The sequence below is a fragment of the Coccidioides posadasii genome, chromosome 2 (assembly GCF_018416015.2).
Source record: "Coccidioides posadasii str. Silveira chromosome 2, complete sequence".
In the NCBI taxonomy this organism is placed as follows: domain Eukaryota; kingdom Fungi; phylum Ascomycota; class Eurotiomycetes; order Onygenales; family Onygenaceae; genus Coccidioides; species Coccidioides posadasii.
In genome coordinates, this window is record NC_089408.1 from 6,278,434 (window position 1) to 6,301,951 (window position 23,518).

Genomic DNA, 23,518 nt, shown 5'->3' on the forward strand with positions numbered 1-23,518 from the left:
TGTTTGACTGTGGGCCAGAAAGCGGAACTTTGTTTGTTTACGTATCTTCCCGGTTTTCACTGGTGAGAAGAACCTGTTGCAAGGGATATGGCGCAGACGGCGTGTTAATCATGAAGGCGGCAGACTTGGGCGCATAAGAGCATTCTGGTGTCTTGCAGTATTGCCAATTTGGCGTCTCTTTCTTTCTTCTCCCTTGGTGGAAGCTCCATCGAAAATTTTCCCTTCGTGATGCCCCGGCTAATCAGGCGACGACCGTTCCTCGAACGACTGAAAGCATACCTCAACCCGCTCGACTTTCTGCTGTGGTTATCGGAAGAATTTGACTCGAATGACTGGGCGCAGTGGGAAAGGGAGTGGGCTATACCGTTAGGCGTTGGCATCAACTGTCTATTTCTGCTCGCGCGTGCGAACAGTCGCAGTCGTAGCCAGGCGTACGATGATGTTTTTGGAGAAAATGGCGGCATCAGCTGGTTGAATTGGTTGGTAAGAAACCGAGTCGACATCTTCACTTATTGCGTTTTGGCAAAGCTGCTGATACCTGGGGTCTGTTGACTGTTAGGCCTCGTTTATCGTGCACCTCCTCGCTCTTCTGTCGGTCTTGAACGCAGTATACACATTCAATCGAAAGCGGACTTATCGACTATTCGAGGCATCCATCGATAATACTCCCGCAACTCCCTCTGCGCAGCGAGTCAAAGTGGCATCGTCTCCGCGCTCTTCGTCCCCATTGCGCCTCATTTCCAACGTGTTATCATCCGGTTCTGCAGAGAGCAGATCGCATCCCAGGCCAGAACGGGACGTCTGGCAAATCGGTGTCTGGGACCCTCATCCTTTGGCCATTAGGCTGTTCTGTCTGTTTAGCCCTGGGCACGTTCTTGTGTATTGGCTCTTTCTTCCCACCGCGCCGTCTGACCCCCGACCGAGCATGACTATTGTGACAACCATTTTCCTGGCCACCCTCTTCACGGTTCAGCTGTCCACCCTTTCATCTTCGTTCACGCAGCAGTCGAAGGACTCCATGTTGATACATAAAGAGGTTCTGAATGAATATGACATCAAGTATGTCCATCCACGGACACAGCCTTTGATGCGTGACGTTGCAACACAGTTCAACACCGCCGACTCGTACCAGCCTCATAAAGACGAGAAGTACAATAAAGTGGAGACGTACACACCGACTGTGATGCGTCACGGATTTAAAACTAATCCTAATCCCAATTATCTCCAACATATTGACCCCGAGTCGAAAGGTGTACAGGGTACCCCGCGCAGACAGTTATTTTCCACTCCCAGGACGTCTTTCTCTGGCTCAACGAAGGCTTCAAGCGTACAAACACCGAAGTATGGAATTGATTCTTCTCCACTGATATCGCAAAGCGCTCTTCGACAGCCACATTTCCGTCCAACGCCTAGTATGGGTGACGGCGGTAGCTTGGGTGTATATTCCCATGCGCAATCCCCATTGAAGAGAAATATACCGACAAATTTAGACCAACGCAGTACACATCGCCGTGGTGATTATGAGAGTAGAGATCATGCCCAGAGTCCTGCGAGATTGCCCAGCAGTCCTCTGAAAAGATCCAGTGTTCCTGGGGGAATAAGCGCGTCCGCAGCCGCTCAAAGATGGGGTCACTTGGCTACTCCAAGTGGAAGAAGGGAAAGTGGCAGAGTTTGATGACATTTACCGTTTTATTCACTTGAACTATATTACATTATGGCCTTTTTTATGGCGTTCGTGTCCCTATGGTTGGCTCCTACAGATGCATCTTTGGCGTTCTCATTCTCAATATATTTCTTGATTTGAAGGATTATTATTATTCATCTGAGATGAATCATGAGCTTTTACATGTATATTTCCCAGTGAGATATGGCATAACAACAACGGAAAAATCATTGTACGCTACATTGCTTGCTGTTTTGCCGTTGAACTTCTATCGTATTGATGCTATGGGCGAAGATGCGCCTTCCTGGCTACACCGAACAACCGATGGCAATTGCGCCTCCTGGGAAAATTTTTCTTTTTCTATATCTACGTGCACGGTCTCCATCGCTGTTGAGCTTCTCTGCTGCTGCTGGCAATGTTCGTCCCCCAAGGGTGCCACCGGCCCTATTCCTCGCTTTGAGAGGCCTGCGTTCGTTTCAAGGCTTCATTGAATTGATATTGCTACACGTATTGTTACTATTTTCAGGCCTTTTCTTTTTCCCCCGAAAAATTGAGTCATGTCGCCAGCGATTGCCGAGATGTCAAATTCGAGCACCTCTTCCTCTCCACGCATTTCTCACCAGAAACCTCCAACTAAACACCACCGCGAGAGCAAAGGGCGTCCTTCTTGGACAAGACGTGTTAAGAGTTCGTTGTTCTATGGATCCGAGTCGAGAGACAAACCCGGGTTAAACGGTCGCGGAGAGCATGGACCACCGGACCCTGCTAGCCCTAGTAGGAGCTACCTTCTAAAGCTCAGGGGCCGCAAAAGGAAGGGGAAAAAAGCTGCTATCGGAGAGGCCGGGCAGATCAACTCACGGGAGACCACCAGTGACGTGGAAACAGTAAGGAGGCTGAAGGATGAGACGCTATTTGATACGTATAATCCTCCAAATATCACTGCAAGCTCTTGGGCGGATCAACACGGACATAAACGCACTGTTAGTCGCGATGATTATTTAACCGCTCGCGGTGCAAATCCAAGAACCGGCGTCATTAGCCCGAGCATTACCACCTACAGTAGCCATTCCGACACTTCTGGTTCGCTGGAGGAACTGGTCGACCAAAAAGACCAAAAAACGAACAAAAAATGGCGTCTAAAGGGTGATCAGTGGATAAGTCTCGATAGAAACGAGGAGACACCACTCCCTTCTCCAGGTGCTGGAAATCTCGATGCAGACCGGGTAGTCAATATCGAAGATAGAGCACGGTCTTACGTTCGCAGATTACACCAAAGCGGTGTTCCGCACTCTCAAGTTGAGGACCGATTTGTCGTCAATATGCCGTCTGCTAGGGAACCCTGCCCGCCGACCATGACGACTCAGCAGATCTGGGAGTTTCAGAAGGCAATCGACAAAATTTACAAGAACGGAGAAACATTTCCGGATCATAATCCCCCTTTAGAGCCTGTCCGAAATAGTTCGGGTACACCGCCCAAATCGTTGTCAAGTCGAGACTATAGCAAAGACCGGCTAGGAGGTGTGACTGGACACGCAGCAAGGTGTGCTTACATCCAAGAACCTATAGATACTACCCGCCACCCAGCTCTGCCTTCTGAACAGAGGCATTTTTTAGGGAGCATCGGGGCGAAGGGCGCAGAGAGAAGAAAATCAGGCGACCTCGCTGCCCCATCGTCAGGGATGATGACGGCTACATCGTTGAAAGGGTGGCGAAACCAAGAAGCTTCGCCGGCAAAAAACAATATTCAAATGGGAGGTGTAGAACCTGCTCAGGGCCTGCATTTCAGAATGTGCTCGGGCGGTCTTTTGGACTGGAGAGACCGCAAGAGCCTTACAATCTTATGTCCCAAAGCCAGTTTCCAGGAGGCTGCATCCACTATCACTACCACTATGACCAACATTACCCCCCACATGACCGGACTCCATGGCGTAATCACGAGTCCAAACCGAAAAGGAGATCCAAATCCCGCCGAAAAGACAGAACTGCGTTCTGCATCTGCCTACCTCGCCTCTCAAAAGAAACCCGCCGAAGGGCCAGCCGCCGCCGGCTACCAAAATCATACAGTAATTACGCGCAATCCCGTGGACCAGGCCAAGGGTATGGGTACGGATGGGCCTATCCCTAGGGCGGCGGTCTGCAGCCGTGATATTACATCGTACAGCACGCACTGCGCTTGTGCTTGTGCATCCTTCTGCCTCCGTATGATTCTTCACTGTATTATGAATATCCTTCTATCCTGCTTCCAGATCTCCTTGGAAACCTGCGAGCATTTTCTCTCCAACCCCAAGCATCTCGAAGGGAAAACTGTTGCAAAAGAAGTGTTGTCGAATGCGAGGTATCAGTGTACTAGCTTCATTACACTCGCTTTGGTGGCATATGTAACGTGGAGCCGTTTTATTTGTATCTTTACATTCGGGCTTCAAAATGGCTGGGTCGTGAAACTGATCGTGCAGGATGGTATGTACATGAGCAGTCTGCTTTTGCTACATAGGTGGATGTCCTAGCCCGACCGAAGTACTTAATCCACCTCTGAAGTCATTTAATCCGTTTGCATAGATGTGCTCTTCAGCTCAAGGTGCCTGTTGATAAATACGAAAAGTCATACTGAATACAACTCTGCTTCTGGTCATTCCATGTCCACATTGATGCTAGATTTGTCCTTTCTCTTCAAAAGCAATTGTTGAAGCTTGGATCGAAGAGATGCCCTGTAGTTACAAGAACAAGGAAATCACAGTATCCGAAGTAGAAAAAAGGAAAAAAAGAAAAAGGTCATGACAGCAGCCGAGAAGGAAAAACATTAAGAAAAAAGAAAACGTAGAAAGTCTATTAGAAAGGGGAAAACAAGGTCAATGCCCAAAAGTCGTTCCAGATCGCCAATGCTCAGTCAATAATCGTGTTGAAGATTTCATTTTGTCATCACCCGCCCCCCCAAAGGTATATCCATCTATTCATTTTAATATGTTAAAAGAGAAAAAAAAGGCCCCCCCCCTTTTAGAATTAAGTTATCACGGTCTTATTTTGTTGAAAATTAAATTGAAGTGTTGAAAATTTCATGACCGGCCTTCCTGTTGTTTTCATCTCCGGGGTTGTATGTAGAATCAGTTTTTTTGCCAACTTTCTCCTTGTTTTGAGAACACTGCCCTTGGTTCGGTTTCGAGAATGAGAGAAACCCCTTGAACACCATGCCATTGTTAAGTGTGTATCTTGTTTTTTTGTGTTTCTGTACTCGTGGAATATGTGAGAAGAATGGTGGTTGTGGGCATCGAAGGTTCGTTGACCCAGAGGATTTGGAATGGGGTGAAGGGGTAATACAGAACGCCGCGGGACTCGATCGTAAGTCCAAAAATCAGTTTGAGGTTCCATTGGTAGCGACTGAGATGTCTTTGGTCTGAGCAGCATCGCCATTCTGCCGCTCTGGATTGGTGTTGGCTGGTTGCGAGGTTGGTTCCTCGATGCCGGTAGCTTCCACATCAAGATCCTTCACCACGATATCATTGAAGAGATCGAAGATGTCGTGTGTTTTGTGGAAATCATTGTTGACTACATGCTGTTAGAATTTGAGTGCCTTTAAAAAGTAGGTTCAGCCCATCTTACCGATGTTAACAAGGTACCACTCATCCATGACACGTTGGATAAGCTGCCTGCTGGGGCTACGAGCGTCGTGGCATTTTGCCCAATCATCTCCCAATCGAAATGCCTCGTCTTTCCATGCCAAAAAGCTGACTGTTTCAACAATCGTGGGTTGAATAACCTCTTTAGATGCGAAAATACCCCAAGTCACTGCATTGGGACTATCGCTGGTGTTAGTTTTCAATTCGCCATTTTTGTTAATAGCGTAGTACGTAAGATCGGGGTTCTTCTCAATGCGACGGATTACTTCCCCGATCACTTCTGGAGGTATGAGCAGTTCGAGGTATGCTTTCTGATATACGTAACCGTTTTTCGGTCCCCATCCGTAGACCGGGTGGGAAGAGGACATGCCATTAACAGCTGGCTGAGAGTTAATGGTCAGGAACCCTCGATTGTTTAAATCAATCAGGTCTTGTTTGATGTCGTCGGTTTCCTCTGTTATAGGACTCTCGCTCCAGGGAAGTCTGTCGAGGCCACCCTCAAGGAATCGTATAAAGATTGCCGATAGGTCTTTGATGGACTTTGGTTCCCCCCAGAGTTTAATGTTCTGCTCGTTAGTACCCTTGAGGCCTATGCCGTAGACATCGAGTTCACCGAAGGCAGGAGAGCGAGAATCAGTCCAGCGACCGTTGGGGAATTCATCCCAAGTCTGTGTACGAGCAACGTATGACTGATGCCTGTGTCTCCAGAAGATTGGGCGAACGTCTTCGTCTCTTCGTCCAAGACCGAGGGATTGTCGCCATGGCAGAGGCTTTTGAAGAGGAGTCTCATACGATGGGATCAACTTAAGCTCCTCAAGAACCATTTTCGTAGCTTGAGCCAGATTCATAGTGTAACTAAGTTTTCAAGTGTTAGTGAGGAGGGAAAAAGTTTTCGTTAACAATGTAACACCGGATAACTTACAAGTGCAAATGGCGAATCCCCGAGTCAAGAATCTTCTGGCACATATTAGCGACGAGCTTTTTGCCGATTTGCTTCACAGCGGCGTCGTCGTTCTTGACAGGTTCCAAGGCCTCCATCCATGATTCCGGGACCTTACACTTCACCCAGTTCGACCTTCTCAAGAAGGAGGCATAAGTAGATATAGGCATGATCCCAGGAAGGATTGGAACTTGAATTCCGTTTTCACGACACCTTTTCACCCAGTCAAGGAAGATATCAACGTCGTAGAACATCTGAGTAATTATGAACGTTCCGCCAGCATCGACTTTCTCCTTCAGATGCTTCATCAAAGTCTCCGGGTCTTCTTCATCCTCGCAACCCTCCGGATAGCCCGCGACTCCGATGTCAAAGTGGTTGCCATATTTCTCCCGAATGTACTTGACGAGATCCTTTGCATACCGGAACCCACCTTCTGTGGGAGCCCATGATTCTTTTTCTCGGGGAGGATCGCCACGGAGCGCTAAGATGTTGGTACAGCCGGCCTTGTGGGCACACTGTAGGGCCCAATCAACTTTTTCTCGCGGCATGTCGGTGCAGGTAAGGTGCATACATGTTTCAAGGCCGTAGACCGACTGGGCGACGTTGACCATTTCGCATGTTAAATCCGACAGTCGACCTCCAGCACCCCACGTTATATCTATGAAAGCAGGACCAAGTCCGTGCATGCGATCCATACGATCGTAAAGATTTTGCACACCTTGCGCGGTCTTGGGTGGGAAAAACTCAAACGAAATACTCGGGCGCCCGGAGGCCTCCGAATGGGCCAGCTTCTCCTTGACGTGCATCTTGGGGTATCTAATAGGAAACCAAGATCGAGTCAGAAATGAAAAATTCAAAAGGCACAGCGAAATAGAAGGGGAGAGAGAGCTCAAGGCACTCAAGAAGATGCCACCAAGGGTTGTGGAGTTCGCATTGCAGGGAAATGCACAACTGTCACCCGCTCTTCACTCTCGCCCCGCATTCACTACGGCAGACAGCCAGACGGGAGAAGACAGGACCGGGGACATACCTTTCCACTCCAATGACACAGGTTCAAAGAGCCAATCGACGCTTGGGACGTTTGAACGAAAACTGCAAACGTTCACTCAAGCGGATAATCGGTTGCTCTTCCCAGTTACACTTGCTCACAGCACACTTCAACCAAGGTATCTCTTGCGGGCCCACCTGTCTGCTAGCTCCCGCAACATGTACAACAGATCAGCAGGCAGAGAAGATTACAAGAAACGGCCTCAGGGGATTTTTGGTAAAAGAGCAAGAGTTAGCAGCAAGAAATGAGCGGTTGGTGGTCCGTACGCTCTCAATGGGCTTGTTGGCTCGAGCACCTGGATGCCGGGGCAGCAGGGTCCGAAAGCGCTGGAGTGTACTGTTAGAGATGTAGTTCAATTCAATCGCCGGTGGCTGTATGCTGCAGAGAAAGGGCTGGGAAGACTTACAGAGAAGAGAAGAAGTTGCAGTCTCGACGGAAGCGGAGCTCTGGCTGGAGATGTGCAAAGGTGAAAGGAGAGTTTTGGGCGGGCGGAAACGCAAACTTGAGTTCCTCAGCGCTCCGTAGGCGGGTCGGCTTCTGCTCAAAGTCTCCGGCAGCAAACCGCGGCGACCAGTTCCGGTCTCAGCATCACGGTCTCAAAAATCCGTCATTGACCCCGAGATAGAGTTAATACATCTGTCGTTGGCTACAGACAGCTATTTGGGGGCGGCCCTGGGTTCCAAAACTATCTAACCAACTAACTACATTATCTGTCATGCAGCGACAAAAAAAAACAAGCAGCCTGTGCACGCCTGCGTGACAGGAGAGAGCTTGCCGTTGAGTCCAGCTGATTCATACATACGGACAACTCACTCGCACATCCAGTCTCTTGGGTTTTGAGGCCTGTCTCTTTGTTCAATCCGTGCACACATTCAGGAAGTGATCCACTCCCCGGATCATAACCAGGCACAGGGGTTGTGACCAGTGGCAGCAAAGGCCAAGGGAACGCTATGACAACAACAGCTGGCGCTACTCCTTCACCGTCCTTGCACTCATGCTCCCCATAGCGCCGTTCCCGCGATACGAAGGCCAGCGCGACAGATAACGGTGGCGAGCTACTCCGGACTCCGTACATAATCTCACCAGGCCCAGCGGTGGCCGATCCTTAGCTGGTGGCCATCCCGATCCGTTCGGTGTTTGGATCTCCGAAGACATATACGGAGTATCTTGCGGCGGGCAAGTTAAGCCGCCCGAGAATGGGGATTTGACGCACCATGTCGGGTCCCTCTCAGAGACCCAGATAACTAATAAATTAGCTCACAGTTAATTATCCTTGGACCGTGCCGGCTGCGTCGTCAGCTTCTGCGCTTGATCGGACCCCCTTCATTCGCGGATGATCGGCGCCAGTCAATTGCCGGCGGGAACTGTCAACTAGGCAAATGCCTCAGAATTCTTGGTAAAGACACAAATTTGTACTGTTCAATTTGCAGATAATGTGAACCAATATAAAACCAGCTTCACAACTTGTAGTTTTGAGGTTTCATTCACTCTGCAGCTCAGCATACGCTCCGATACCATCGAGCAAGCCATTGGATAACGGTCTGGAGATTATCATGCCTCAACCCAGCCATCTGATCATTCCCTGGGCGTGCAGATGAAGCTTTTCAATATAATTACCAGACCATGGCGGTCAGCCAGGAAGCATTGTTCGACGTCGATCCAGAAGCGCCGGGCGTGAGTAGTGCCCTAGTGTCACTCATTCCCTGATCGAATTGCATCGACATGCGCGGAAACTAAATGGGAAAACAATGTACCCCGTACAGCCCCGGCCTCAAGAGCCTCGAGCAAAGCTGAAGCAGCAGAGATGGCCGCCAAGCGTCGAGGGGTGGAGCGAGCCAAACTTCAGGGCGACATCACCGAGCCGGCCAGAAGCGTATCAACAACCTCTGTAGTCCACGGCTGAGACGAATCTCGGAAGCAAAGAAGCCCGGAATTGAAGTATTCCAGGAGGAACCGTCTCTGTAAGACCGTCCGGAGCATTTACCGTCTCTCGTGGTACAGATCACTAACACATCCTCAATCCTAGACCCCGCCATACCCCTCCCCGCGAAAGCACACACACGAGCCAGAAAAAAAAAAAAAAAAAAAAAAAAAAAAGAAAAAAGGAAAAAAGGAAGAAGCAAGGCCAAGAGGATCCTACCCCCGAATAAATCTAACAATCCCATTGCACATACCCAACTATCCCTAAGAAAATCGCAAGTTCCAAAAATGAGCGCCTCTCCCGACTACAAAACCAACCTCCTCTCCCATCTGATCTCCAACAAAGTCCTCTCCTTCGGCTCCTACACCCTCAAATCCGGCCGCAACTCCCCCTACTTCTTCACCACCACCCTCCTGCACACTGCGCCTCTCCTACACGCAACCGCATCCGCCTGTGCCAGTGTCCTCTCCTCCCCTCCGTTCGTAACCACCTCTACCCCCGATGGCACCCCGCGCCCAAACTTCGACATCATCTTTGGCCCCGCTTACAAGGGCATCCCGCTCTGCACCGCCGTCCTGAACGAGCTGGGCGTCCGCGACACAACCGGCGCATGGAACAACATCAGCTACTCGTTCAACCGGAAAGAAGCCAAGGCTCACGGCGAAGGTGGGAACATAGTCGGTGCCCCCCTGAAGGGAAAGAAAATCGTCATAATTGACGATGTCATCACAGCCGGCACAGCACTGAGAGAGGCCGTCGGCATCATTGAGAAGGAAGGTGGCACAGTTGTGGGCGTCTTGGTGCTCTTGGACAGAGAAGAGCGGGTGAACGACAACGAGAAAAAAAGCGCTGTTGGTTGCGCTCAGAGGGACCTGGGAGAAAATGTGCCTGTGAAAGCGGTGCTGAGTTTAAGTGATATTATCGAAAAGCTTGGAAATGACATTGGCGAGGAGAATCTAAAACGGTTGAAGGAGTATCGGGCGCAATACGGCGCTGAAGAATGAAAATTTTGCTTACGGCTTACGAAACGTGTATTCACCAAAGAAAAAGACATTCATCGAATCATAATAGACAAAACATCCTTCAAGTCACGATGCTCGCGTTGCCAGTGTCCTTGGCCATCTGCAGGTCAGACCGGCCAAGATACAACACTCCCTTTGGAACTCGGGTGACACTTTCATTACTACATTGACAAAGACAGAACACAATAACAAAAGCACAAAACTGACAGCCATGGCCAAAACTCCTTATAAATCCGGCTGATTTTCAAAAGTGGACTAAGAAAACACAAAACGTCGTGCACGTCAGATGCCCAGGTGGGTTATCCTCATGACTTGCTATCTGACAAAGAAGGTTCCAGTTTCATGGTTTACTTAGCTGCTCTGTACGGAAAAACAAAAAGAAGCCCACCCTATGTCCCAAGAATCAGTGCACTGTGTTCCGCAAAAGGAAGAGGCCGTAACTTACGGAATAGCAAGCTGTAATAGTAACGTGATCCAAAACCAAGGGGTCAGAATAGCATTAGCTCCACCTGAAATGTCAGGATGCACATTTCCAGGACCGATGTTATTGGGAGAAATAGCACGGCCTAGCATGGTTGCCACCGATCCAAACATCTGCGCTGCCAGGAGTGTGAAGCATATATGGACCCGGGTTAATGTTTGCAGAAGAGTTGTTCCAAAGCCAATGCCTTGCGCAGAATCTAATACCCCGAGCCATAGCCATAAGGCTCGGGAAACAAGAGCGCCTGTTGTGTAGCTTCCTGCCCATGGGATGAATTGGCCAATATTACTTGTTGCCCACCATATCTGCGCCCATCTTGGCGCGCCTTGAAAGATATCAGTTATGAAGGCAACAGCGAATCAAAGAGCGTGAACTCACCAAGCCCTACTGCAAATACTGGTAATGCCTAAGTATGGTTTTTGGACATTTTTCTTAAAAGAGCTGATCTGCGTCGTCAGTCAAGGTCCCCAGAATCTAGCCCACAAGATATAGATACCAAGCATCGTAAACCAAACAAACACGAAAAACACAAAGATAAGCAATAGGACTTGCCACGATTCCGTATGTTTGGAGCTCCAGAGGACTATAATACTTTCGTTAATTAGCCGAACATAATTGACCACCCAATGGCATCCGGGGGTCGACGAGACTCACACCACCAATTGCGACCATAAGGCGGACTGAGGCGGACTGAGAAAGAAGTTCTCTATGACCACAGAGGCAAAAAACCATACGATAATATTGCGGCGGAAGACAGAAGTGTAAAACGAGGGAATTTTCCCGCTACGGCCCCGGTAGCAGTCTGGAAGCCCAAGATAAATAATGACCCCAATGGCACCCAGCACACAAGCAACAGGAAATACGATGGACCTCATCGCTTCAGTGTTAGTTCTAGTCCCACTACAATTCGGAATAAAGGGACTATATAGTTAATACTTACTGGATTTGCCATGAACCCAATCTCTCGGTCTGATTCATCCCTTCAGCCATACTCTTCGACAACTTTGAAACCCAGTACCACAAGGCAACCACAAATATTTGTTGTGTACCTTGAATAATGCAAGCTCTAAACACCCAGTCTCTCACTTGGCTACCTGCTTCATCATTGAAATTCAAGGCAAAGAAGACAGATCCGCTCGCTGAAGCGAATGAATATACACCAGCAGCAATATTCTGAAGCAAACGTCCTTTGGCATGCCAAATCTGGGCAAAGCCGACAACAAGAAAGGCAAAACTATATGCCGCAAACGGACTAGAGAGCGTAGTAGCTAACTCGAATTTTCGAAACATCAACCACCACAAAATAGAGCCGAGAAGATATATCGATGCAATAGCGTATAGCTTCTTGGCTGCTTCACCAATCTCTCCAGTGAGGAGCATTATCTGGTAAGAGTTTACCGCAATTATCTGCCCGAAGGCAAGGAAGAACGAATAAACAGGCCAATAGCCAACACGATACAGCATCATTCGCTTAAGACCAGTTGCGGACTTGCCGCCTTTACTATCCTCGATGCTGCCAGATTCTAAATCTTCGCTAAGAGCAGGTGGAAGAGTCAGAAGGTCTTCCACGGTAGATTTCTCTAACGGAATGGTATCCTTTGCTCTACCCAAGAAGGCGTTGCTGAGTCTTTTGTACCACTGTCGTTGGCTCTTGACTATGAACTCCTCGATACACAAGGACTTCATGGAGTTGTTCCCATTCAAAAGTTCGAGTTTCATCATAAATTCTTCCGTAAATTTGCCGTTTTGATCGTCGAAGCTAGGATCCACATTTTGCAAGCAGAAATCAGCCATTCTAGGGAAACGGTATGGCCACTGCGTAGTCCTACAAGTCGATCACTGGGAGGAAAGACGGGATGCAGAGAATTTAACAAATCAGCCTCTGGGTGGTCGGTATTTTGGAAGTCGCTTTGAGTTCTGCGCCTTTGGTCCTTCGGATTCTGAGCCTTGGGAGTAGGTGAATTACGATATCTCTCATGGATCCTCATGGCATTGATGTGTAAAATATCGAGCCTTTCCACCCATTGTGAGACCGGGAACCTCTACGTTATTGATCTAGCGCGTATTTTAGCATGGACTTCCGGCCTCGCCCTTAGCGCCTGATTGATGGCTCGCTCAAACTGATGTAGCAAGTGACGAGTTGCAGTAGATTCAACCGAATACCACCATCCTGGCATTTTGCCGAGCCCCCCAACTTTAGCGCCTATTCCAATGACGCCTTTGCGACCAAATTCGACGGCTACCAGGCCGAATGGCTCATCCCTTGATGGTATCAATAAGAAATCAGCCCCTTCCCGCACGCAATTGGGAAAAACTGTGAACTTCGGTCTTGAATATACTCGGGTTGGGTACATCTCCATAAGCTTGTGGAGTTTTAACGCGGCGAATCTCCCATAAAAATCAATAATTGGCCCCATACAAATAAGCTGTACGTCCTGTCGAGTCTCGAGAAGATGGGGAAAGACGTCCGCAATAAGGTCAATTCCTTTTTGGTCCGACCACCTTCCGACAAAAACAAACAGATGGGCGTTGGGGTCCTGGTCAAGACCAGCCCATTTTTGTGACTCCCTCTTCAATTGAGCCTTTAAGCTCTCAAATCGAGGGTCGAGTTCGACCACTTCATTATCATCTTGAGGATCTGGGTTGGGTAATTTGCCCACGGCCTTCAGCCCCCAAAAGATGGGATATCTTTTATAAGACCTTTCGGCATATTTTTCGGACACGCCAAGTATCCCAAAACCGCCTTGGTGAATCCGTAAATAGCTCGCAGCAGCGTGCAGTAAGTTGAACACCTCCCCAAATTGAATATAACGTCGTGTAATATCCTCGGAAATATTGAACACACTACACAACTCTGTCATATCATCATCACTGCGAATTTGCCAGCGGCCCTGAAACTCGGCGTTGTGGAGGGATAGGCACACTGGTACAGTCTTTGGGAGTATGTATAGAGGAGCAAGCGCGCCGTGATAATCGTTGATGTGGTATATATCAATTTGAAATCTCCGCATAATTTGCGCAATGCATTGGTTCCAAATAGAGTAATATATAGCACTCTCAAGATCGTCCATCCGAGGGGGATAGGGGTCATTCTTCTTTTGCTTCCGAAATATCGGGGCATCCAGGAGTATATATGTGATATTTTTCGTGATGTGGTATTGGACGCCCACAATGCAATCCTTGCCGAGCGACTTCACAATCATCGGTTGCGCTTTTTGGTCAATCGGATAGCTTACATCTTCGACGCAGGGAACGACCCAGACCAAATTCACATGTCCCAGGCGATGTCCCATCAATTGCGCCATTACTCCAAGTCCGCCGATCTTTATCTTGATTTCCCAGTCCCTAATGTCATATTCCATTGTGGCAATAAGGACAGTACGTCGAGTGTTGGCGGAGAAACCGAGCTCCTTGCTTCTTGGGAAAAGGTTGCACTTGTCCGCCAATGTTCTCAGTAGCCCAGAGATTTTATAGTCATTGCTTCCGGGCAGAAGCAAGAGCCCTTGTCCACCCCCCGCGCTGCCTTTGTTGTTGAATGTAATCCGGCAAAAGTAGCATTTGAAGGCATACAGGTTACCCCCGGCGGTTGCAAGAGGTAGTATCAGCAAGAGGAAAAATAGAGCCATCTGCTGGTACATTGATCCACGCGGAACCAATTCGAAATAAAGTGTCCCATCGTCCAATAAAAATTCTCAAGATAAGTATGGTGAAGGGGGGTGTTCGGTTATATTTACGAGGGCGTTCTTCAACGACGAAGGTGGAAGGCGGTCCAAGACAGAATTGCTGTCAGGATCGCCGAAAACGTACGTCTTATCGGGGTTACCATCTGCATTCATACCCCAGACGTTCACCTGAGCCAAGGCCGGCCACTCGGTCATAAAACGAATGGCCCATTGTCCGTTATCGTTGAACTGCATCTGGTTGCGAACGCCGGCATCATAGCCATACTGATTGTGTGGACCGTTCCAAAAGAGATGAGGAAATCTTCGTGGATGGTCACTTTCCCAGTCAACATCGCCGTGTTGCATATGGCTACTGCTCCCTACCATGCGGTTCCAGTATTCGACAATCACATGCTCTCCAATCCACTGCTGCTTCTTGGTTCCAGACCATCCTTGCTTATTCAATGTATCGTTTCCACCTTTATAAGGCAGCCAGTCTGACCAAGTCAAGCCCCAATTAGTGGAATATCGGTAAGAGTCTGCACCAGCAGCGTGGTGAGCCACATACAGGTGACCCTTCTCATTCCTATGTAACAAAGTGCGTGAATAATTTGCGGCACGAGTAAACACCATCGGGTTATTCGCTTGTCCAATACGAAAGAGAAATCGGTCCACGTTATCAGTACTCTGTTTCCCATCTTTTGCTCTTGGATTGTCGAACTGCAACTGATGAATGCCGTTGTATACCCTGGTAAGATTCGCTGACCACTTCCAGGTTCCGGGTATTTCGCCGGGAAATTTTGTCCTTTCGGGCTCAAAAGAGGTGCATTGAACACTGGCAGAATCAACCAGAGGTATTTTGTTGCTGTGTGTTGTTGAGTTGAGCGACAAACTCTGAGTAACACTGCTGCAATCCATGTCGTCTGAGAAATGGACCTCCAAAAGCACGGTTTCATATAAATCGGTGTCAACTTTTGATTCTAAACGAGCATCATGGCCGGGAAAGAACTTCGTGATCATGGGCTTTGGTCGGATAAACTTCGCTTTAGGAACATAAGCCCTAAAATCCCAGGGATCCATTCGCAGATTCTCAAGGCATCCATTGAAAGCTGTTGATCCTTCTATTCCAAGTTTCACAGGGCCGGCTTGCAAAGTATGCTCATCGTAAGGATAGAATAAATTCTTCACTGTAGTGCCCGAGCCAAAAACGGAGATAAGGGCTTTGGCTTTGTTCTCGCAATCAAAATGATACTCGACAGTTTGATTATCGTTCTGATAGACAAGCCATACAGGCAGGTTCTCACCCTCCAAATCCTGCACGCCATCAAGCCGACCACGAAAAGCTGACCACATGCCAATCTCGGTTGCGACCCCATTAGAACCGGGAAAAATTATTGTCCTAGTCAAATTTGACAATTGTTGGAGATAGAAGCCGTCGTTTAGGGTAGCGTAATTTTCTCGCATTTGGAACATGGCCTTTAGGATGTTTCTCACAGGGTGAGATGGATCCCTATGATCATAGCTAACAGCATCATCGTGGCAGCCATCAATAGCAGGTCCAAGTGGCCACTGATAGTACTGGGAAGAGCCCAAGCTGTAACATCCATGGGTTTGCCAAGCTATTGAGGAGGACATTGGTTGCCGGCCAAAAATGTAGTTCTGCGCTGAACTGTCGAGGATATAAAATGCTTGTTCTTCACCCCAGAGAACTAAGGGAATGCCAGGAAGGTGCAATGTGATAATGTATAGGGCCAGGAGTGATCTTTGGGTGCCTTGTTGAAGAGAGGGCCAGCGAAAAACGTCTTGGTTTGTTGCACCAAACATATGCCGTGGATCAAGCTCACCGGTATTCGTGTTAATGAAGTCGTTGGTGAGAAGCATTTCGTTCCAAGCCTCGACCCAATTGAGGGAAGTATCGAAGCCGGCCTCCAAGTTACCATCCATTCCCAGAAACCTGGTCAAACTGCGATAGATAGAGTAGTGAAAAGCACCAGCATCCAAAGCAGATTTACCCTTCTTCCGAATGAAGTAGGTGTCGTTGTCGTAAGTCAGCCGAACCGCATCTTTCAAGCTGCTTGGTCGCATGTCTGTCTGTCGCCCACGGCCAATATAGATGGCACCAAACGTATTTCCACCAGTTATCTCTCCTGGAAGGAAGAAGTTTGTTTTTCCAACCTTCCTGGCACAAGCACGGTATGCCGAGCTTATATCACCTAATGCATCTATCGTAGCTTGAGTGGCCTTGTCATATCAAATGCCGTCGATATCAAGCTGTGTAATAATCAGGCAAGAGTGTCTGATAATCTTTTCTCTAACTGCCGGCAGCCACTCGCGCAGACGATCTTGGACTGAAGCGAACTTGGCAAGCTGTCGCTGCCAATCTGGATAAACAGCGAATGCTTCAACGTCTCCATATTGATCGAATTCACTATCATAACAGCCCCTAAGCCCAGTTTCCGATGGTTCTAGTTGATACCCGCTCTCATCCCAAAATCTCGGGTAGTCACAAGTTTCATTATAAGAGTTACCAGGGTGGAAATCAAGATATCTCCTGTTGGATTTCCAAACAACTTTATGTTCTGCGCGCTCGAAGGGCGTAGTTGTGTTTAGATAACCTTCGAAGCCCAAAAGGTCTCCGAGCCTATGCATAAATTAGTATGAGTTTGAAGCGTAAAAGGAAATCAAATGTAAGAAAATGCATGCATACGTTGCTAGAGTACTGTCCATGACGATGTACATGCCTCTTTTATGTATCTCTGTGACCGCATACCGCCACATCTCTATGTCTCCGAAGTGACGATCAAGGAGCGTTGTATCGAGGGGAGAATATCCATCCGCACCCCATGGTTCGTTAATCAAAATTGTCCCAGCTATGTATATGCCCTGTAGATACGGCGAATGTTAGCTGCCTCGCTCAGCCAATAAAGAATCTCAGGCCTTACCTTAATTCCCATACCACTAATATAATCCAAAGAATCAACCAACCCCAGAACATCTCCCCCATGGCGCATCTGGTTTGAATTAATATCCCGCTCAAAACTTGTACCGTTAGCATTATCATTGGCCGGGTCACCATTCACGAATCTATCGACGAAGAGGGTATAGAATGGGAATCTCCAGTTGTCAGGCGAAGGGAAGTAGTCGTGATCCGGCCACTGGCCCCAATATTCCGCCGGATGCGCAGCACTCTTGTTTTCGTTGAGATTGTATCCAACCTCGTTAGGGTCGTAGGGCCAGCATCCTGCCAACGTAGCCAATACAAGGATCGATACAATCACTGCCCTCGCCGGCATTCCGCAGGTGATACGGGTGTGAGTGTGCTTCATGTGTTCGACATCTGAGCTCGGAAGCGAATCCAGGAGGAATTTTCAAAGTCAGGGGACGTAGATATGTCAAGAGATGAGACGGCAACCTTAGGAATGTAGCCGGGAAAACTCTCCTGCCACCGTGTTGCCGGGGAGTCCGATGGCTCGTCAAGGGGAAAGAGCAAGTCGACCCATTTGCAAGCGAGCACAGGCGAGGCCGTCTCCAGCGAAGAAGCAAAACAAGAAGCCTTCGATTAGGTGTCCATTCAAGCATCCTCTGCCCTGGTTGTAGCACACGGGTTCCTCCCAGGCAGTCTGTTCGGAATTGGACTCGCTGCATCGCTATGAACACATTACCGAGTCATTCGACCTCACTAATAGGAGAAGGAGTCGAGTCCCCGGGAACATTCCCTTTGCACCAGGCCACATATCTAGGCACCAGGTAGGAGAGATGGTAGAGGGGGTCAATACCGTTGGCCCAACGAGGTTCACGTATTGCCTGGATAGCGACAGCCCAGCCCGGACAATGTCGTTAAACGTGGGACGCGTCTCCTAGCACAGATATGCGACAATGGCAGGATGCACATCTTTAAAGACTCCTTCGTGTATCCCAGTAATTAAATATCATAGGACATACGTGTTGCCGAATGAGTCGACTGCAAGTCGGTGGTCACTTTGGTAGGGTTGGAGGGAAAAGCAACTCAAGACAAACAAAGATTTAATCCCCAGAAATCCCAGCCTGTGGGTTTCCACACCTGCATCTTTACGATAACTCTTTGGGCACATCTTCGAGATAACGTTATTTGGCGCGCAATCGAAAAGCAAATAAATTGCATATCCGAGTTTTCAGGATCTAGGATAGCTAACTACTTATGCAGTCGCGAAGCAAGATGGTCATAAAATCTTATGGGGTAGAGAAAAGAAAACTCCCAGAGTTACAACGTCAAATGTAATCCGTATGCATTATCATATTCTTTTTATCAATCAAATATGCACGTCATACTGTATGTATTAACCCGTGAGGTACGTAAAGCATTTTGATGCTAGTGGCAACCCGAGCGCTATCACATCCAAAAAAGAAAAACAGCCCGTAGATCGTAAATTAAGAAGTTGCAAGGAAGTTATAAGGGAAAAAAAAGAAAAGGAAGATAAAAAAGGACTTTAGTAGAAGAAGAACATATGATATACTTTTTACCATTCCAGCGGCTCACCCTTGACTTCGCCTCTATTCGTCTTGGGCACAGGAGCAGCTTCAACCATGACCGGGCCAGTCTTCCTTCCATTCTTCTGCTTCAAATATCCGCTTCCGTCAAGCCACGGGGTCTCCTGCGAACGGATCCTTTCGAATTCCTTGATTTGATCTTCCATCTGCATGGTGAGGCCAATGTCATCCAAGCCATTCACGAGACAGTGCTTCCTAAATTGCTCGACGTCAAAGTCCGCAAGCTTGCTGCCGGTAGCATCGTTTATGCGTTGGTTGACCAAGTCAACTTCTATATCGTTCCCACGCTCCGCTTCTGCTGCGATCTTCTTCAGAGCCGCTTCGTCCCGTATTATAACAGGAAGCATGCCGTTTTTAAATGTGTTGTTGAAGAAAATATCAGCAAAGGACGGTGCAATAACACACTTGATGCCGAAATCGAGGAGCGCCCATGGTGCATGTTCTCGAGAACTTCCACAGCCAAAATTTTCTCCGCCAACCAGGATCTTGCTCTGGCGGTATGGTTCCTTGTTGAGAATAAAGTCTGGGTTTTCGCTGCCATCTTCATTATATCGAAGGGAGTAGAAGAGTGCACTTCCAAGTCCCGTGCGCTTGATTGTTTTAAGGAATTGTTTCGGGATGATGGCGTCGGTGTCAACGTTCGCACGGTCAAGGTGAGCCGCGATACCCTTGAGTGTAGTGAATTTAGGAAGACCGGAGGAAGATTTGGAAGCAGAGCAGTTAGTATGAGGCTCGCTATCATTAGGACAATCAAGGATACGATCAAGGTCATCATCTGTGTCAATATCATCAACCTCTGGCTGGACTTCAACCTTTGGTGATGCACGTTTCGATATTGGGACAGCGTGGGTAAGGTCTCTGACATCAGCGAGTTTTCCAACGATAGCGGCAGCGGCAGCCATTACGGGCGACATAAGGTGTGTCCGTCCTCCTGCTCCTTGCCGACCTTCGAAGTTTCTATTCGAAGTACTCGCGCATCGCTCTCGCGGTGAGAGAATATCTGGATTCATGCCGAGACACATTGAGCACCCGGCTTCTCTCCACTCGAACCCAGCATCGAGGAAAATCTTATCCAGGCCTTCTTCTTCAGCTTGCTCCTTGACCAAGCCAGATCCAGGGACAATCATGGCCCGCTTAACGTTCGGGGCCACCTTTTTCCCTTGAACAATGTGGGCAGCACTGCGTAAATCTTCGAGACGGGAATTTGTGCATGAGCCAATGAAAACTTTGTCGATTGAGATATCTTGCATGCGGGTTCCGGCAGTGAGGCCCATGTATTCAAGAGCTCTGCGGGCACTTGCTTTCTTCACTTCATCATCGAAGTCGTCTGGCCCTGGGACGACGCCAGTAATTGCCACAACATCCTGGGGAGAGGTACCCCATGAAACTGTGGGAGCGATATCCTTTGCATCAATGAACACTTCCTTATCATAGCTGGCACCTTCGTCGGACTTCAAGCTCGACCAATATTTGACGGCTTTCTTCCACTCCGCACTGTCGTACTTGGGCGCAAGTGGTCTCCCTTTCAAGTATTCAAAAGTAATCTCATCGGGTGCGATCATACCAGCTCTAGCACCGGCTTCAATAGACATGTTGCAGATGGACATTCTTGCCTCCATGCTAAGTCCCCTGATCGCGGAGCCGCAGAATTCAATGACGCAACCTGTGCCACCTGCAGTTCCAATCACGCCAATAACGTGTAGGACAACGTCTTTACTGGTGACACCCGGTAAAAGGTCGCCCTCAACCTGTACTCGCATGTTTTTACTCCGCTTAGTGATCAAGGTCTGCGTCGCAAGGACATGTTCCACTTCACTAGTACCGATACCGAACGCCAAAGCTCCGAAAGCTCCATGGGTCGAGGTGTGGCTATCTCCGCACACAACCGTTGTACCCGGCAAAGTAAAGCCTTGTTCCGGACCAATGATGTGAACGATTCCTTGTCTCTTGTCTCCCAGGCCGAAGTACGTGAGGCCGAAGTCTTTCACGTTCTCTTCGAGGGTCAAGCATTGAAGACGAGAATCTGCCTCCTGAACGAAATCGGCAACGTTCTTGAAAGTCTTGCGTGATGTGGTGGGAACATTCTACACGACGTTAGAGATAGAAGCTAAAAGAGATTATGAAGCTCGTACATGGTCAACCGTAGCTAAGGTGCAGTCTGGCCTTCGAACTCGACGCCCAGCGTTTTTCAGGCCCTCGAATGCTTGCTGTGGGGTTTGTCAGCCAACGTGACACCCGTGATTAGTGACAGGGATTTCGCAAAAGAAGCTTACCGGTGATGTCACTTCATGTACAAGGTGCCTATCTTGAGGTACATTAACGCCAGCACCAGAATAACACACAAAGAAAGGTATCGTACCGATATAAAGCAGTATCGTGCCATCATCCTGCTCGTTAACTACATGGTCTTGAAAGACCTTGTCGTAGAGTGTCTTTGGCCTCTTCTCTGCCGACGGCATAATGAATAAGGCTTATGCGCTCGGGGTATCAATCGCCAATAACCAAACAATGGTAAATATATATGCAACAGCTGAGAAAGCGACGGAAAATGAGAATGTGATGGCAAAAGAGCAGAGCTGTCCAGGAATCAAGTCAATGATATAGCGATGCAGGACTCAGCGGGGCGCGGCCCGAAGTCGGGGGTAATCGTAATGGCACACTCGTTGATTGGACGCTGGCGGGTATTGGCGGCGAAAAACGGCGGCCGATGGTCGGAGTTGAGCTCTGGGGGCGACCCTGCGTTAGCGGAAAGCTTCACCTTTGGGTGTGGGAAGCTTTGCCGATGGCGCAGAAGCAAACCGGGGAGGGGAGGACTTTTCTGTTTACAGTGACGCATTCATGTCCAATTGAATTCCTTCTAAGCACTTATCACGCTGTCGGGCAGATATACATACATCTTTAAAATCTACATGAAATTTGAACCAAACCCGCGATTATCCTCTCTAAAAACCCACAATGCAAGTTTATGCCGAGCTAGCAAGCCAATGAATCCACAGAAGAATTGAAGCCCAACGATGTGCATCGCAAGCTTGTCCTCCCGCAAAGGGCCAAACCATATTAGCCAGAGATTCAGTAAGGTCAAATTTGTAGACTCGACAATCTCTCCCTGTTCGTTCTTCTTAATCCGCACAAGATGGAGTCGATGCAAGATCTCAAGTGCCACAGCGATAAGCTTCGTCGGTGGACGTTGCCATTCAGTGACAGATGGCTCGAGGAGACCTGTTCGGATGCTGAACCGGGGTAGTCGGTGCCTGGGGCATGGGATTAAATGAAATAGCTGTGGCGTGGAATAGAGGAAATTAAAAATCTGGGGAATGAAGAGGAGAAGAAGTGTCTTGCTGAAATGACCTAGGATTCCCACAACAGCAAACACCATTCCCGCGAAGTAACAGTAGGTATCCCCAACAAATACCTTTGCTGGATACCAATTGTGCCACCACAACGCTAGAGAGACGGCGATAAATGGGAGGAGAAGGTAAATCGAAAATAAGTGTGAATCAGTGGCCGGGTGAGGATATGGTGTGATTGGCGCCAGATACAATGAATCATTGGCTATCAGAAGGATTGCGATGACGATTGATTGCGATACCTCAATTCCATTAATGCCCGCGAGCATGTTGATGCTGTTGGGGCAGAAGATCGCAACAGCAGCCATGTACACGTAATACATCCACCCCAAGTCAATCATAGGACCCAAGTAGCTCTGCAAGGGCACCGGGACGACCACATGCGTGACACCAAAGTCCACAAAGTACACGATGAGCATTGGGATAGCGGCAAACGCCGGTATTAACACTTTATGGCGCCATCGAATATCAAGGAGATCATCTCCGAAACCCAATATGACGATAGATTGTAACGACAGAAGTCCGGACAAATAAGATGCCAGCTGTTGCAACAAAATAGAATGTATCAGTGAATCATCGCCGTATAAGCCGTGCTTGAGACCACTTCACCTTATTATGCGGGAATCGGTGCAGCAAACGTCCAGTCTCTACATGGTGAACCGGCAAGACAACATCACGATTCCCGCCTCCCGATGTTGCAGCGACAATGTCTTTGTAGAAAGGGAATGGAATGAAGACAATGATTGCCAATATATATACAATCGCACAAACAGCTCCCATTGTCTCCGGTCTAGTATAGCCTCATTAGCCAAGTCACACAGTGGCTTTCGTCTTTCTCAGGAAAACGTACATCTCAGCTTGCTTCACTTTGGACATATCCTTGCCCTTCAGGCCGGCTTTCATAAACACAGCCCCCAACCATCGTATCAAGCCGAATGCCGCGGCAAATGCTATGCCGCTCAGGGCTAGGGACGCAATCAACGGCTCCCCATCACCTTGAAAAGTGTTCACGATGACCCCGAAACAAGCTATTACAACTGTCAGGAGGCTCCATGTTTCCCTGTGAGTAAGAGTAGTTATCATCTTCAGGTATGCGACACAAGCACATAGTCAAACTGTGTATAATTCTCGCGCTGGAAGGCAAACATGTCATGCCAGTACACGTCCGGGATGTTGCAAGCTGTTCTCTCAGCCGGAAGGAATATGGTTACTGCCGTGGCTCACCGCTGCTTGGCACAAGTCTGCGGCTCCACCACCGACTTAGCGCGCTGTTTTAAGGTTGGGTTCGGGCGCGGC

At 48.5% G+C, this 23,518-nt stretch overlaps 8 protein-coding genes across 8 annotated transcripts; 3 read left to right on the plus strand and 5 right to left on the minus strand.

The window, feature by feature from the left end:
* Positions 1 to 62: 62 nt before the first annotated feature.
* D8B26_004495 (uncharacterized protein) lies at positions 63 to 1,777 on the plus strand. Its single transcript, XM_003065016.2, has 2 exons — positions 63 to 483; positions 560 to 1,777. Exons 1-2 carry the CDS (start codon positions 229 to 231, stop codon positions 1,673 to 1,675), a joined length of 1,371 nt encoding a protein of 456 aa, XP_003065062.1. The 5' UTR covers positions 63 to 228; the 3' UTR covers positions 1,676 to 1,777.
* Positions 1,778 to 2,113: 336 nt separating this feature from the next.
* On the plus strand, positions 2,114 to 4,188 carry D8B26_004496 (uncharacterized protein). The gene has a single exon (XM_066124502.1). It carries the CDS (start codon positions 2,221 to 2,223, stop codon positions 4,165 to 4,167), a length of 1,947 nt encoding a protein of 648 aa, XP_065980583.1. The 5' UTR covers positions 2,114 to 2,220; the 3' UTR covers positions 4,168 to 4,188.
* Positions 3,961 to 7,831, minus strand: D8B26_004497 (uncharacterized protein). The gene is made up of 5 exons (XM_003065018.2): positions 7,669 to 7,831; positions 7,245 to 7,588; positions 6,197 to 7,030; positions 5,258 to 6,129; positions 3,961 to 5,203 (listed from the first exon to the last, which is right to left on the minus strand). The coding sequence occupies exons 3-5, from the start codon at positions 7,018 to 7,020 to the stop codon at positions 5,010 to 5,012; spliced, it is 1,890 nt and encodes a 629-aa protein (XP_003065064.1). The 5' UTR covers positions 7,021 to 7,030; positions 7,245 to 7,588; positions 7,669 to 7,831; the 3' UTR covers positions 3,961 to 5,009.
* A 1,500-nt stretch (positions 7,832 to 9,331) lies between these two features.
* URA5 (orotate phosphoribosyltransferase) lies at positions 9,332 to 10,357 on the plus strand. The gene has a single exon (XM_003065019.2). It carries the CDS (start codon positions 9,471 to 9,473, stop codon positions 10,185 to 10,187), a length of 717 nt encoding a protein of 238 aa, XP_003065065.1. The 5' UTR covers positions 9,332 to 9,470; the 3' UTR covers positions 10,188 to 10,357.
* Positions 10,358 to 10,479: 122 nt separating this feature from the next.
* On the minus strand, positions 10,480 to 12,480 carry AGS1 (Cell wall alpha-1,3-glucan synthase ags1; the record flags this gene model as incomplete). Its single annotated transcript, XM_066124503.1, has 6 exons — positions 10,480 to 10,594; positions 10,651 to 11,011; positions 11,065 to 11,127; positions 11,183 to 11,269; positions 11,341 to 11,556; positions 11,627 to 12,480. 5 exons carry the CDS (start codon positions 12,478 to 12,480, stop codon positions 10,972 to 10,974), a joined length of 1,260 nt encoding a protein of 419 aa, XP_065980584.1. The 3' UTR covers positions 10,480 to 10,594; positions 10,651 to 10,971.
* A 148-nt stretch (positions 12,481 to 12,628) lies between these two features.
* D8B26_004500 (uncharacterized protein) lies at positions 12,629 to 18,385 on the minus strand. Its single transcript, XM_066124504.1, has 5 exons — positions 17,291 to 18,385; positions 17,056 to 17,231; positions 16,665 to 16,989; positions 14,421 to 16,589; positions 12,629 to 14,315 (listed from the first exon to the last, which is right to left on the minus strand). Exons 1-5 carry the CDS (start codon positions 17,672 to 17,674, stop codon positions 12,729 to 12,731), a joined length of 4,641 nt encoding a protein of 1,546 aa, XP_065980585.1. The 5' UTR covers positions 17,675 to 18,385; the 3' UTR covers positions 12,629 to 12,728.
* A 220-nt stretch (positions 18,386 to 18,605) lies between these two features.
* LEU1 (3-isopropylmalate dehydratase) lies at positions 18,606 to 21,420 on the minus strand. The gene is made up of 4 exons (XM_003065022.2): positions 21,235 to 21,420; positions 21,149 to 21,180; positions 21,008 to 21,082; positions 18,606 to 20,959 (listed from the first exon to the last, which is right to left on the minus strand). Exons 1-4 carry the CDS (start codon positions 21,332 to 21,334, stop codon positions 18,845 to 18,847), a joined length of 2,322 nt encoding a protein of 773 aa, XP_003065068.2. The 5' UTR covers positions 21,335 to 21,420; the 3' UTR covers positions 18,606 to 18,844.
* Positions 21,421 to 21,704: 284 nt separating this feature from the next.
* On the minus strand, positions 21,705 to 23,305 carry DPAGT1 (UDP-N-acetylglucosamine--dolichyl-phosphate N-acetylglucosaminephosphotransferase; the record flags this gene model as incomplete). Its single annotated transcript, XM_003065023.2, has 3 exons — positions 21,705 to 22,764; positions 22,832 to 23,012; positions 23,073 to 23,305. 3 exons carry the CDS (start codon positions 23,303 to 23,305, stop codon positions 21,781 to 21,783), a joined length of 1,398 nt encoding a protein of 465 aa, XP_003065069.2. The 3' UTR covers positions 21,705 to 21,780.
* Between the last annotated feature and the right edge of the window lie 213 nt (positions 23,306 to 23,518).